This window comes from Pundamilia nyererei, unplaced genomic scaffold, assembly GCF_000239375.1.
Source record: "Pundamilia nyererei isolate P.nyererei 1_Seehausen unplaced genomic scaffold, PunNye1.0 scaffold00233, whole genome shotgun sequence".
Lineage (NCBI taxonomy): Eukaryota > Metazoa > Chordata > Actinopteri > Cichliformes > Cichlidae > Pundamilia > Pundamilia nyererei.
In genome coordinates this window covers 875,964-886,686 of record NW_005187634.1, presented here as the reverse complement: position 1 = coordinate 886,686, position 10,723 = coordinate 875,964, and the positions used below count along the sequence as shown (strand labels likewise).

Below are 10,723 nucleotides of genomic sequence, written 5' to 3'. Positions count from 1 at the left end.
ATATATATAGCGTCACACCAACACTTTGAGTAAAGTCACAACATAATCAGTAAGCTATGATATTGCACTGGTGCTACTACTGCCATGTCCTCACAATCTGTTTATCAGTAATGTACACAAAATATGTGATCTCTACATGAGCTGTGGATTATGTCCCTTCTTAGTGGCCACATCACAAGACAGAAATATCTAATAAACGAGTAACCAGAGGCTGCTTGTTTGGAATCACATGCCACAAGCAAGAAAATTCCTCAGAATTCAAATTGAGATTTCTGTTGATCTTCTTTCATATATGAGGTATACTAAATGTAATTTTTAGAAGACCAAATATTATTTCAGGATAAAATGTATTACTGTTACGCAAGACTAAATTCATAAATGCTGTAAAGTTTAAATACGCTAAAAGTATCTAGATCGTTACTGTACTGTGCTTCCAGTTCTTTATGTGCCAATATGACAACAAAAAAAGATCTACTCTGTAGATAGCATGATTTCATTTGTGCCCACAGTGCACATAATATTCATTTCATGTTTACTGGTAACACAACACTTTGTGTTGGCATCAGCAAACATGGAAGGATAATAAATACAGACAAGGAACCCTGATGAGAGTTTGGCATTTAGGTCTGTTATTATCATTGTCTGTCTCTATCAAATCAAATCAGCTTAATGTTAGGCACACATTACACTTCCAACAGTGTTGAGTACAAAGTTGGCTTGAAATTTATAATTGATTTTTCTAACAGACAACATTTTAAGTGTGTATTCTGATTAGTGCTACACATTAACAGCATTGAGAAAATGCCAAGTGTATCAGTTAAGTTTGTCCTCTGTCTGCAGGCTCCAGGTAATGTGACAGTGCAACCCAGAGCACTCCATCCTTACCCTTGCACAGAGGGAGTAGGGAAAAAGGGGAAAGAGAGGATAGGTAAACAGAGCCATTAGAGACAAATCTATTTCTGAAGAAAACAAAATCACATCATCAAACAAGAGAAAAAGAAAAATATGATCCTGCAGCCCTTTGGGCCCCAGCGTTGCAATGATAGCCGACTATGGCATTTGTCTTTATCAGCCTGCCTAGAGGGAGGAAAAGCATGGTGGGGAAGGTATGAGAATAAAAAGAGAATGAGAGACCATGGAAACAAAGAGCACTGCACCTTCTTTACTCGCCACAAAAAGCTAGACATATTTGTTACCTTTTTTTGCCATCACGACACGTGAACAGCTCTTGTACGATTAGTTCTTTCATACATGTGTTCGTTCCTGGTACGAAGTGGCTTTCAGATGGTCATTCTTTAAATATAGCAGAGCGAAGGGCTCAGTGGACAGCAGTCCACAGCATCATCACTCATGGCTAGCCTGGGGAGGCTTACACAGCTTCATCATAATGACAAGATTGACTTTCCAGATTTTATCCTTTCTCTGACATTTCGTTCTTTATTCTGCTCTGCAGTTGCAGCACCAAGGAGTCTTTATAATGCCTTTTGTATTGAGAGACACTCTTGAAATGGATATAAACAGCTAAACAGGCCATGGCAACCTTAAAATTACAGTATAATCTTAACATACGTTTTTGTATGCAATTCTGCTCTCTTAATTTAGAGTGATATCAAAGCATGAATCTTCGTCGAGCAGAAATAACAAAGCAGGGTGTAAGTCAAACGGTGCATCGTGTTAGATGCTAACATCAGCATGCTAATATGTTCACAGTGAAGGTGAATAGTCATTTTGCAGGGGTTTTTTTTGTCAATAAACCAAAATGTTGTACAAACTGAGAATTTGATGTGATCGTGGCATTCACAAAAGAGTTAAAGGATGAATATGTGTACAGACTTAAAGAGATCTCTCCAGTTAGTGTTGTAAAACATTAACTGGCATCTTTCCTGAAGTCATTAGGAGTCATGTTTGTACAATAAATGCCACACCACTCCATCTAATAATATGGTAAGCCAACAAACTGACCAAATAATGTTGCCATATCAAATAAATCTATTTTTAATATCAAGTACACTTGTTTTACAGGATAATGTTTTTTTGTTTTGTTTTGTTGTGGTGTTTACTTTTTTAATGGATTTCCTTCGGAGATTAAATGCCGGTATTAGCCTTCCATCTTGGCTGGTTTATATTTTAGCTTGCCTGTCTTCATTTCTGATGCCAAGTCTTTACACATGCTTCACCATTGCGTTTGTCCAATGCCAGTCATTTTTTCAGCATTTGTTTTCTTTCTTTTTTTACATTTTTTTTTTAGCCCCGAGTGGGCATTCTCTGAAGGAGGCTTGTTTGTGCTACAGCCAGGCTCGCAGCTATTTAGTGGCTCTGCTGTTTCCTTCTCCCTCTGTTCAGTTTGAATACCCCAGGGAAATTTGGCTGTGTCTGATATCTTTTTGTTGTCCCGTTAACCAGTTTTTTTTTTGTCCCCATCAGTTTCCAGTTAGCCAGGATACTGTCACCAGTTTTGGTGGATAATTTCTGAAAAGTGATGTGAAGTGAAAGCATTTTATGGTTAGAAACCTATATTTAACGTATGGGCATATGTATAGCAAAAAAAACAACAAAACAAACATTAACTAAATTTTGGCAACTACAATTGAGAATCTTCTGGCTTGTTGTACATCTCAAAACTCAGAACTAGTGATTGACTGGGTACATCAGGAAGTTATAGAGTATTAAAATCATCAAAACTTGTCACATCTGACCAATGTGTAGCAGAAGGTAGGGAGTGGGATAGTTAGTGCCAGCAACCTCTGAAAGCGGTGCCAGTGCTGTTTGAAACGACAACACAGTCTTGTGTGACTGGTAAACTATCTGCCATCTGGGCTCAATTGAAAGGCTCAAGTGTCTTAATTGGACAGTAGTAAAGAAGCTCTTACTGTTCACATCAAGCAAATTTTCCCAGTAACATCTATTTTCTCTGACAGTCCCAGTGTTTCTGAAAGTCAAACCTAATATGGAGTCAATGTGACAGTGTTGATGATGATGATGATGGCAATAATCATCATCTGTGTCATCATGTTTTGCTTTAGTACTTCTGCAGGCTTGGTAATTCAGATTCTTTATGGCAAGGAACTCTTAACAGCAAAATTGTCAAATAGCACGATAATGGTGATGGATACAGCAGTGACAGTTGCACTCTTATTTTAGCACTGCAAGAGTGAATAATGAGGCTCTTTCTCCCTCTGCCCTTTCTGCTTCAGGTCAGAACATTGCGTTCCCTCCGGTGGCTCTGTGGGTAACTGTTGGCCTGGCTATATGTCTGCTGGTGCTGCTCATTGCCCTGGCTGCTGTCTGCCGCAGGAAGATCAAGGAGAGCTGCGAGGAGGCCAAGAGAGAAGGTGGGGGAAATGGAGAGGTGGCTGTGCACATGCAACACCAGTGTATATTCTCACATTTCATGGGTGATGACCTCTTCAAATTCTGTGTTGAGTCCTCAAGGTTGGATAAAAGAATGTTTTAGGGCTGCCTTGCTTTCATTAGGAAATATGAAATATTAATCTTAATTGTGTATTTTGTTGTACAGTTATTTTATTTTCAACTTTAATTTATATATTTTATCTTATTCCTTCCCAGTTAAATTTACCCTTCATTCTAATTTGTGTTGTACAGTTATTTCATTTTTAACCTTAATTTATATTTTATTCCTTCTTAGTTAAATTTACCCTTTTTAATTTTTCATATTTATTTCCTATCTTATTCATAGCCTTTTCCTTTTTTGTTTTCTTTAGGTCACGAGCAGTTGTCCAAGCATTTCACTACATATCGTACTGTGTATGACTGTGTACGTGACAAATAAAAAATTTGAATTTGAAATTTGATTTAGAGCAGTGGCAGCTTTTATCCCCCACAAAAAATAAAATAAAGTCATGATATTATGTCGTCTATTTTGATATTTTAGTTTTTGGACTATGTTTGCCTACTACATACATAATCCAAGGGCTTACTGAATAATGGATGTTAACCAGTGGTGCTCTCAAGCATTTTCAAGCCTTCTCAGGGCCTTCATTAAAATGTTGGATGATTCATTAAACTCTTCACATATTGGCCCGGTGGATGATGCAGTACTCCAATGTGTCGCCTAGATCACGTGGGAGGCACAATGATAGTGAGAGAGATAGAGGAGAAAGCAGAGATGAGATGTTAACTGCTCAAGGAACTGTGAGAATCCAGAGGGAGTTCTGGTTAATGCATATAGGCAGGATCTTGGATGGTGGGACACATATCTTCAGCTGAGAGGAACATCATTACTAGGCTCTGGTAATTAGCGTTGCGGAATAGCCAAGGATCGCCGCAAGTGCACAGAGAAAAAGTTTTGAAATGAGATAGATAGTGCAAAGCCACCAGCTCTGCTGTAATGAGATCTGCTCAGAGTGGAGGAGACATTTAAATAAAGGTCAGCCAGTGTCTGCACCAAGGCCCAGAGGTTTAAAAATAAATATGGAAGTGACACAGACTCAGAGTAAATAGCTCCATGGAACATATGAAATCAAATGAAATGGAAAGAGAAAAATATAATGCAGTTCCTCCCACGGGCAAAGGCCTCCTAGGGGTTGTGGGACCCCTTTCTTCAGTGGGCTGGAAGATGATCTGCTTGTCTCGCCTGCAGCCCTACCACTGAAGGCAGGATTGATTATGTGGTCATCCACTGCCCACCTTATTAAAATTTATTTTTCCGAGCACCGATCTGAAAAGTGGGAATGCTGACTTATTCACATATCATGCAAAGTTTTATACTCCTGATAAAGTGATACTCTGTGAATACAGATGTTGAGTGGCTTAAAATAGGATTGGTACGCATATATCCAGAGCTGTGGGGAGAATAGGAAGCAGGGATATGCAACTTAATTGTGGTTGTCTTATCTTTTAATGGTATTCCCGGATATGGTCAGATTGAAGTTGACACTCCTTTTCACTGTGTCTGGGTATCGAGGGTGGAAGGGTCAGTAAAAGTGGAGAAGTGAGCAAGTCATTTTTCTTCCCTGTCATAATGTATGTGGGACACTAGAATATGTATCATAACAGAGCTGAGCTGCTTGTGGTATTGCAGCTGGAAGTGAAAGCTCCCTTCCAGAGGCAGAGTTGCCTCAACGCCAGCACGGCTCGGCCCTCTCCCATATTGTATTTTTCATTCATACTTCTACTATGACTATGTGTCTGAGATATGCTAGCAGGGGCCACTGATCCATTTCTCTAAAGCATAATTTACATTCACATAAGCGTGTGATTTAATCAAGCCTACACTTGGGATCATCTGTAAGGGACACAGGACAGAGCTCCCCCGTGTGAGAGATGAAAGTCAGAAGGGAGTCAGTGTTTTCCCTGTGGGGCTGTAGCACAGTGGTGCACATGTTTTACTGGGGTTAACGGTTAGGCACAAAAAACAGGAATACCCCATGCCAAAAAGCTTTCAAGCTTTTGAAATAACAAAATTATTTTGTTCCAGGTGTATGTAAAAAGCACATTAAAACAGCCGTTCGTTAAATCTCTTACCAAAATACTAGCAAAATGGTTATTTTTTTTAAATGGGCAAAATAGCTTGATTTTTGTCATCCAGCACTCATTTTCAAATGGAGATTTAAAACCCTACCAGCACAAAACGCAGCTGCCATTAAGTCTTGTGTGTTTTAATATGCACAAAGGGTTTATAAGAATAAGCCTCTGCTGCTTCTAGGGTCCAAGAATGAATTAATTAAGCCACTAATGAGTGTATTTCTAGTACTATAGGTTTCTAACTGTGGCCTTTCTTTTGCTTACATGTGAATCATTCATGATGGCACAGCAGTATTTAAAGAAATTCAGAAGCACAGGGACAGATGGCAGGTTGAAGAGGAACATTAACATTCTACTAGCTTCAATGAACAGCAATCTCTGTCCCCTGACTCTTTCTACTTTTATGTGTTTTCGGACAGCTTTTGCACTTAAGCCATAGCCGCCCTCTTTGTTACCCCCACGCATTTGGAATACTGCCAGTAGGGGTATAAAATTGTAACATTCAGTGTCCAAGGGAGACAGTTTTCACCCCTTCTCTGTGGTTGGCCTCGTCTTCACCCTGACGTTAAGGTGGCTTTTAAACGGACCTTACTCTGCTATCAAAGTCTTGTCCCTCAAGGTATTTCGACTGCTTCCATTTTTTAGGACTTTTTCAAACTTGGAGGTGCTGAATAAAGACATGAATTCAAACAGGCTCATGTGGTAACATTATGGATTATATTGCTTTTTTAGTTTAAAGTTGCTAAAAATATGTCTGCTGAGGGCACTAAACCCTTCCCAAAATCTTCAACTCAGCTTTAAGCCCAAACCTGGTCCGATTAACGAAAATATGTGATAATATATGACACATGTGTCAATGAGTGTAATACGTTTCCAAATACATCATAACACAGTGGAGGATAAACTAAGGAATATGGTGTGGGAAGACTTAGATACAGGCTGTTTGAATCTGGAAACTCAACACGTTCTGCTGCTGTAATAATACGGATTTTGCTTAATTTCCCTAGAGGATTATAGTCCCTGCTGTCAGAGTCCAGGAAAGTCAGGCAAATGTGCTGGAATATAAACATCTGAATTGTGTTTCCTTGACATTTAGTTTTGTTCAACCAGCAGTTTAATCTCATGTATCACACGCTAAAGAGTGGATCTTGAGTCTGATTGCAGTGAAAATGGTGTCACAGAATGCATATCTGGTGCTCGGATGCTCTGTCCCAGGCTATTTTTAGCCTGTGTGTGTGTGTGTGTGTGTGTGTGTGTGTGTGTGTGTACGTGTGTGTGTGTGTGTGTACACGTATGCCACATGTGTATAAAGTGTGACAGTCATCACTGGGCTCCCTAACTCCGTTGACAGTGGTTTTCAGAGAGCCCACAGCTAAAGCCTAATGTGATTACTGTCTTTGTGAGAGAGCTGGATAGGAGGTTAAGGGGTAGATATGACTCTTTGTGTGTGTGTCTGTGTGCGCGCTTGCGTGTGATGTAGTGGGGGTACTATTGTTTGGAGCGTCATCGTCATATAGCTCTGTCATCACAGCGTGTCCTTTGAGCTGGGAAGGATCAGCTCACCACAGGCTTATGATGAAGTGACTACATTGTGTGCCTGCCTTTGTACTGTTGCTTCCACTGATAATGGCTCCTCTGTCTTCCCACAGCTGAAGAAGCCAAGGTGCTGGAAGAAGAAGAGGAGTCAAAGACAGGTCAGCCAAATACACACCTGGTCAAGTTTCAGCTTTTCAAATGGTCAGAGAAGAGATGTGGTTTAAAATAGCTTTTTTTTTTTTTTTAAAGCTTGACATCTTTTAGCTTGTATCAAAAATGTTTAAATATGTTTAAATACTTCAAATGTAATCATGCATGCATGCCTGGTACTGTCAGTACCAGGCAAGGTAACAAAAAAAGAAAGAATTAGTTCCGTATTAATTGGATTAGTCAACCCAGCCAAGCTGGTAAACAAGGCAATCAATTCTTTACAAATGCAACACTTTGGATATGTGGTTTGATCTAGAAGTGTATGTTTTCCTGACATATGGGTTTCTTTACTTACAGTGCAGGGCTTTCAAGTTGCAAAAATATTAAATAATGCAAAAATCCCCCACAGTTTAGTCTAGCTTCTTTAACACGAAGTGCAGGTGTCAGGTTTGTAGGGACTCAACAGCACAAGTAACTGAATGTTAAGTTTGTTTACTGAAGTGTGAGTGAGCGCTGATGAAGCATGAGTGCGTGTGAGAAACAAGACCAGCTCCAAGCATCAAATCCATTCAACACAGCAACCCGGTGGCATAACTCTTCCACTGTGTGTGTGTGTGTGTGTGTGTGTGTGTGTGTGTGTGTGTGTGTGTGTGTGTGTGTGTGTGTGTGTGTGTGTGTGTAAGTGTTTGAGGCAGGGAGAGGGAGACGGGCACACTAATTTAGTGATGCCAACAAGCTGTTTTACATTATACATACCCCCCAAAGCTACAGCTATAAAAGTAAAATTTATCTTGTCTGTAAATTTAATGGTAACAAGTTCCACAAGTTTCAAGTTTCTCAAAATGCCAACAATAGTGCTGCCGTGTCCTGCATTTAAATTATCCTTTTTATCAAGGCAAATTGATTTTGCAATTGAATCCTGGCTGAAATGTGTTGGGCATATTGTTGTCACTTGAAATAAGTTGCCTTGAATTTTATGATGTCTAGCAAAATAAATACACACTTCTAGCAGTCTCCACGCCACTATTTCTTTAAATGTATCCAATGGGCCAATAGCCTAAAGACGTTTACTTATTATTTAGAATTTTTTATGGAATAGGAGCTGGTCAGAGCTGTACCATCTACACACACACTAGCAGTTATTTTGGGTAGTACTAAGGCAGAGAAAGATGCATGCTAATATGATAATAGCATGCTTGCAATTGAAATGCTAATCAGCTTGCAAGCGGATGTGTCAAAAGAACAAAAAACATAAACTTCTTGCACTTGTTTAAATAAGGTGCTCTGAGGTATTCTTTTCCAGTAGAACATCATCTTACACTACCATTTACCAAATAAAAACAGTTACTGTTTACCACTATAGAATCACACACACTTTGCTTTCACAAGTCTAGAGAAAACATGCATTTGTGTGTTTTACGACTTTACCGCATTGCGTCATAAAGTAAAAGATTACAAATGTAAAACAGCTGTATAGAAACTTGTTTGGCTGTTGGCTCATTTTCATTGGTAATTATTTCCTGTTGTCATCAGTCACCCAATACAGGCTCATCAGTGTTGTTTCAAAGTGATTGCCAGTTTAGCTGATGATCTGACTGAAATGTTAGAGTTTTCAGTCAGAGTTTTTTGCCCTCAAATCTTCATATAGATTGGCCTCAGCACTACTGCTGGTAGCTATGTTGTTGGAACTGAAGCCAGCAGTAGTCATTTCTCTATTATTGTTTACAGTCCATCACAGGCGGTGCAGGCACTTCAGAGCACCCGTGTATTCTGAAACACATTCTTTAACTGCGAATACCTTTTACTGAAAATGTGAATAGTGTGTTCTTGCACAGCACTGATGCCAATTTACTAAAAATGTCACAATGTAGCTGTGTGGATTGTAGTGTGGAGGTGGAGGACTCAAATGCAGAACAAGGCAGAATAAGAAGGACAAGCTTTATCAAGGTTTATCAAAATTAGAAACATGACACAGAAAATCAAAACAAAACCAAAAACTGAAGAGCTGGGAGGTACCAGAAAACACGAGGGATAAACGGCAGGACAACGCACACTAATGCAGGAATTATTCTACAAGTTGGGTCGACACATACCATGAAGGCTGTGGTGTACCGATAAAAGGAGTTTCCAGATACATAAATTAGCACATAGATATCCAGCAGAAGCCTAAATTAAGCTTACGGGTTACACAGAAGGATTAAACAAATATGACATAGGATACAGGGAGGACTGAGTCCCTGTACTATAAAGCAAGTTCAACAAATTCAGGGTATCTTTACAATATCCAAATGTACTTATGCTAACATTTGCAGTCGGGGTAAGCGGTCACACGAAGGTAGCTATCAACTCAGTTGACTCGATAATTCAACTTAATTATTTTATTGCTGAGTGCTCTCTCTATGTTACTGTTTATTTCTAGCATGACATCTGCACATTAGAGCTTTGAAACTTTAAACGGGATACATTTAAACATTAAACATTACTAGCCCTAAGTAAGGAAATGTGGAAATCACTTTAATTTAAATACAGATCAAAATAAATGAATTTCAAACGGGGATTCTTGGCATGTGTCCTGTTTTCTAGTAGGTACAACTCCAGCAGTTTAAAAGAGATTTAGCAGCAGATTAATATCAAGTAGAACAGAATTTATACATTTTCTAAATTTTCAAATTTTATAAACAATTCCTGATATTCACGAATGATACTCATGAGGGAAATGCAAAAACCTTCTCACCCCGCAGAGGTCCAAGGGATCTTCCAGGAATGGTGACGCTATTTTCTTGAGAACTGATAGATCAGTAGGCGGTTACCATGGCAATATACCATGGTAACTAAAGGTCAGCATACTAGAATACCAATGAAAAAAGGATTCGAAACACTTATAAAACTTATAAAAAGATCAAATTAGAAATTCAAAACTTTAGACAATAGAAATTCTTATGAAAACTCAAATAGATTAACTAACAATGCAGGACAGTAAGCACCAATCAAAATCAGAAACAGTGACAAAAATTAGGCAATAAAAAAAAAGACTTGTGCATATTTGCAATGTAACACTGTCTGTGTCCACAGAATCTTTTCTTTCTTCTTTTTTTGCACTCACTGCTTTCTATACAAATCATGTAAAGTTCAGCACTGACAGCAGTGAAAATCCAGAGCGGTACAAGAGTCATTTTCTACTATTTCTAGAGACCACTGTGACATGGTTGTTGCTGCACTTTCTTTCTTTCCTCCTTGTATTGAGGATCTTCACTGTCTTAGTTTAGCATATTCGCATGTTATGTTAATATTTGCTCATTAGCAGTAAATGTAAAGTACCGTTGAAGTTAGAGTCTGAGAAGCGGGAAGAAGTAGTGGCACAAACACTGTAAAACTTCAGACTTGTTTACATGTCGTGTTAATTAGTAAACTTTCGAGATGTACCATCACATTGAACCAGAGCTGCAGGTTTCTTCAGTATTTATCCTTGCCTTTTCTAGTGTGCTAGTGAATGAAAATAAAATACTGTCATGTTTGCCTTTTTTCCCCTTGAATAGAGTGCTGTGATATTTTG

The 10,723-nt window shown here is 38.9% G+C and overlaps 1 protein-coding gene across 1 annotated transcript in view; it reads left to right on the top strand.

Moving 5' to 3' along the window:
* cd276 (CD276 molecule) overlaps positions 1-10,723 on the top strand; it is a 72,463-nt gene that overhangs the window by 46,932 nt on the left and 14,808 nt on the right. Inside the window, exons 5-6 of the mRNA XM_005748905.1 lie at positions 3,195-3,332; positions 7,134-7,178. Coding sequence (XP_005748962.1) covers positions 3,195-3,332; positions 7,134-7,178 — 183 coding nt within the window. The remainder of the gene's footprint in view (positions 1-3,194; positions 3,333-7,133; positions 7,179-10,723) is intronic.